The sequence below is a fragment of the Sinocyclocheilus anshuiensis genome, unplaced genomic scaffold, assembly GCF_001515605.1.
Source record: "Sinocyclocheilus anshuiensis isolate Anshui unplaced genomic scaffold, SAMN03320099.WGS_v1.1 scaffold85, whole genome shotgun sequence".
Lineage (NCBI taxonomy): Eukaryota > Metazoa > Chordata > Actinopteri > Cypriniformes > Cyprinidae > Sinocyclocheilus > Sinocyclocheilus anshuiensis.
The window spans coordinates 3573380-3578226 of record NW_015536800.1 but is presented as its reverse complement, the minus strand read 5'-3'; the positions used below and the strand labels follow the sequence as shown (position 1 = coordinate 3578226).

The following is a 4847-nucleotide window of genomic DNA, read 5'->3' as shown; positions in this document are numbered from 1 at the left end:
TTCCCTCCATGCAGTTGGATTCGTTATCTTTGATTCATGTCCATTTCACATTTCTGTAAAGGCATGGAAACCCTTTGCTTTGTGAATTCTGTTCTTTTATCCTGGCTAAAGGAAAAACCTTTAAACCTAAAAAAAAAAAAAAAGTAATATGACATGGCTTATTTCTTTGTCATTTATTTTAAAAAGTAGGAAAGGGTAAAGTGAATGAAAGTATAATGAATGCATCAAATTATTTTTTAATATTTAATTTAATTTTATTTTTTAATTTTATTTTATAAATATAATCTTATTTGATTTATTATATATATTTTTTTTTTATTTTATTTAAGTAGAGAATTCAAGTATTATGAATGTGTTAATTGTTTTTGTTTTTTATCCTTTTATTTTAATATGTTTTAATGTTTGAAATTTATTTTTTAAGAAGAGAGAATGCAGTTATAGTGGCTGCATTATTTTTGTATTATTTTTCATTTTATTTGTTTTATTTCATTTAAAAAATAGAGTGAATACAAGTATAACATATGAATCAAAATGATTGTATTTTTTTATTTATTTCATTTAATGTTTTATTTTATTTTTAAAAAGTAAAGAGAAAGCAAATGTGTATATAAAGAATTGATTTGATTTGCTTTTATTTTATTTTATTTTATTTATTTATTATTTTATTTTTTTTATATATATTTTTTTTTTACCTACCATACCATTACCATACCATTAGCCCAATTAGCTATTAGTCATTGTCGACCAGTCTATGCGCATTGGAGCAGTGCTCATTCACCCCCTGGAGTAGACAGAATTATAGATGAAGTCGGCCATTTTTATCCTAGATTAATCTGATCTGATTTGGAGGCAGCAGCAGAGGCTGTAGTACACGTTTTGAAAGGAAACATTAAGGCCTTGGACGACAGGCACTAAACGTGTTTACAACCCTCTGGGTCTCGCATCACACCACTCATAAATAGAGAATCATGCGGTGTCCAATGCGTCATAGACTTAGTAGCCCTCTGGGTCTACTTTTGTCCTAAGGCGAAGAAAAGACTGTAAAAGGGAAGGGAGGGACCGGCAGCCTTTTTCCAGAATGAATGCGTTCACTAGACAATGGCAGTGTCTGAAACCTAAGGCAATTGCCTCGCTGCCCAGACAGTCAGTGACTTCCCCTGCAGTGGTTTTAGTGAAGTTTTCCTCCTCAGAAAAGGATTCATTAAAAGTCAGATGTTCAAGCTATAACACATCTTTCAATGTAGGAAAAAATCAAGTGGTTGAAAGCAATTTAGAAATTGACATTTGTAAATTAAAGGCATAATTTTCCATGTTTCAGACTATGCCTAGTGACATGTTCTTGACTTGAGCTGTAGCGTTATGGTGAAGGTTGGCCTTGAGATTGCAGTGATTTAACAATTGAATGTTTACTAAATCGTTTTGATAGTGGAGTGAGGTTCATGGATTTTTCTTCATTATTTTCTTGTCAGTCTTGAAAAGACATAACTGGTTGCAATTGTCAGAATACTGTCACCTTCTTTTCATGTCTCAAAACCTATTTGTACAGATGGTACATATACCAATTTCTGAGAAATTATGTATTTATTCATGTCTTAAAACCTATTTTTACATACGTCCATTTACCAATATCTGACAAATTATTCATTCATTTGTTTGTTTGTTCGTTCTTTCGTTCATTCCTGTTTGATAATTATTTGTTTACTTGTTAGTTATTTGTGGTGGTAGGGTATCTTTATAAATTGTTGTGTTTTAATGTTGTTGTTGTTAATTAATAATAATAATAATAATACTTTTTTTTTTACCATACTCTGACCATAAGTATCAATTTTACTTTTGTTGTCAATTTTTTTTAAACACTATTAGAATTGCTGAAATGATAATGTAATTATGTAAGAACAAATTAATAACATATTTTAGTGTTTATTTTTAGGTCACTTGTCAGACTTAAGCTACTGTTATCTGTGATATTAACATGAGTTTGACATGTTAACTTTGTGCAAAAATGCCAGATTTTGTTGCTTCCACTTCATTGTTGCATTCATTGTTCACAGAGCACTGGCACTGATCAAGTCATTGTTTCTTAAATATAAGGTGTCAGTCAAAAGTTAAATACTTGTTATTTTTTTTCTCTTTTTCTAGATTCGGGTCTTCCGGCCACCCAATTATTCGGGTACAATCGCTCTGGCTCTGCTGGTGTCTCTGGTCGGTGGGCTCCTCTATCTGCGCAGAAACAACTTGGAGTTCATCTACAACAAGACTGGCTGGGCCATGGCCGCACTGGTGCCTAATGTTCATTATTTAGCCCTAATTCAAATGAAACTGCTGGAGCCATGCTTTGAGTTGAAAACTGGCCAGATCAAACAACAATGTATATTTTGGCAGTGGTACAACGGTCAGCTCTCTCTGGCCCTAGAACCATTCAACAACTTCTACACGTTTGCTATTGCTTTATAAGGTCCTTTAATAAAATAAAACCAGCTGACCATGGAGTAAACCTAGATTAAAATTATTTATAGAGTTTTTAAGCCATAAAAGAGGCCAATTTATTGAATCTAAACCCAAGTTGATGCAATAAAAACAGAAGACAACAGCTCAAGGGGACAAAACAAGCTAAAGGCATAGAGTCAGTGTGCTTCTTAGCACCTGAGGTCAAAATTACGTGCTGTGTCTTGCATAAAAGTTTGATTTAAAGTGATTGTGCTGTCTGTAAATTGTAGAACTTGGGCTTTCAATATTTATTCCCCAAAGTCTGAAGGTGGCTGACTTTTACTGCTCCATTGGATAAAGTTTGTTATTCACCATATTGATTATAAGGGCAAGCTTTCTCTTTTTTCCAGGCTATAAGAATGTAATCGATCTTTATCGCTCACTCTGTCTGTTTGTCATTCTCATCGTATCACCATATCACTCAGCTAATGTACTCACAATCTTTCTCTCCCTTTTTTTTTCCACAGTGCGTGGTGTTTGCCATGACTTCAGGTCAGATGTGGAATCATATTCGTGGTCCTCCATATGCCCACAAGAACCCTCAAAATGGTCAGGTGGTAAGTGCTGCTCACCTTCTTGTCTCAAAGCTCCATATGTGCCGCACCACTCATCTCAACCTTTCTTGACTTGGCTGACTTTGTTTGTGTCTGTTCATTAAATGGCTATCCATCATATGAAGTTTTGCCAACCGAAAAAGAAGCTTGAATTCTACATGGTATATGACCCATCCAGTCAATTCTTAAGCAATGAATCCTGTGGAATATTAATTCCTACAAAGAGTACGGCCTACATTCATAAATAAAAAAAATACTGCACTTGGTGTAAATAGAACTGGAATCCAAATAGTAGTATGGAGCCAGACAGAACTATGAAAAATGTGAGTTGGATGTCAGAGAATTGACCTGCAGGGTAGAGCACATGCATTGGTATTTTTGCGCAGACGACCCAAATTTGAATCCGGCTTGACATTTTCCGATCTAATCATACTTTCCTTCAGTCTACTCCCCTTCCCTTCGTTCCTACAATCTCACTGTTTCTAGGAATATAAGGCAAAAAAAAAAATCTACTATACTTCTAAAAATATATATAATATTCTATTTATACTAAAAATACTAATTTCATATTTATACATGTATTTATATACACTACAGTTCAATGTTTTGTCAGCATTATTTGATGAATAGAAAGTTCAAAAGAACACAATTTAATCATTTATTGGAAATTGAAATATTTTGTAACATATCTCCTCATCCACCACCAGTGTGCAGCATCCACCTGGATGATGCGACGGCAGCCATATTGCGCCAGAACGCCCACCACACACCAGCTTATTGGTGGAGAGGAGACAGAGTGATGAAACCAATCAGCAGATATGGCGATGGTTAGGAGGCCATGATGGTCAGAGGCCAATGGGCGAATTTAGCCAGGATGCCGGGGTTACACCCCTACTCTTTTTCGAAGAACATCCTGGGATTTTTAATGACCACAGAGAGTCAGGACCTCGGTTTAACATCTCATCCGAAAGACGGTGCTTTTGGTCAGTACAGTGTCTCCGTCTCTACACTGGGGTGTTAGGACCCACACAGACCACAGGATGAGCACCAGCAGGGGCTGGCCTCACTAACACCTCTTCTAGCAGCAACCTAGTTTTCCCAGCAGGTCTTCCATCCAGGTACTGACCAGGCTCAACCCTGCTTAGCTTCAGTGGGCAACCAGTCTTGGGCTAAGTGTGAATGAATTATTTTTTAAAGTAATTCATGTTTTTATTCAGCAAGGATGAATTAAAATCATGAAACATGACAAAGACTTTGACTTTGCTACATTACTTTTGTATTTCAAATAAATGCGGTGTTCTTTAACTTTTTATTCATCAAAGAATCCTGATAAAAACATATCACGGTTTCCACAAAAAAAATTAAGCAGCATAACTGTTTCCAACATTGATAGTGTGTGTATGTGTGTGTGTGTGTGTGTGTGTGTGCGCGCGCGCGCGTTTTTGTGACAAATGAGGACATAAATTTGTATAATGACAAAGGTATGACATAGGTATGTAGGATCTCTGTCTTCGAATGGACCCACTTACACTATTGAGTCACACATGAAACAGTCACATTCCATTGAGACAAACTGAGGAGCCCTTATGCAGCCAGCTGCGGTCGTAAAACTCATGCAGGGTCAGTGAAGTGTTGAAGCAGTTCCTGTACTATCTAGCGTATCGTCTCAAGAGACTCAAATAAAAACAGTGCTTAAACCCTAACTCAAACTAGGATACAAAACTATCTTTGTTTTACGGGCTTTCAAGGACCAGATGCGTGATACCCCTGACCATTTAACACATAAATTGCTAAATCCGATAAACA

General features: G+C 35.8%; 1 protein-coding gene across 3 annotated transcripts in view; it reads left to right on the top strand.

Annotated features, from left to right (window-relative positions):
* Positions 1 to 4847, top strand: part of LOC107656570 (tumor suppressor candidate 3) — a 99663-nt gene that overhangs the window by 58453 nt on the left and 36363 nt on the right. For 2 of the 3 annotated variants that reach the window (XM_016444467.1, XM_016444471.1), the window contains 2 exons: positions 2140 to 2280; positions 2955 to 3044. In XM_016444467.1, the coding sequence (XP_016299953.1) occupies positions 2140 to 2280; positions 2955 to 3044 (231 nt within the window). Of the gene's footprint in view, positions 1 to 2139; positions 2474 to 2954; positions 3045 to 4847 lie in introns of those variants that run through there. The other variant, XM_016444479.1, reaches the window with a different exon arrangement.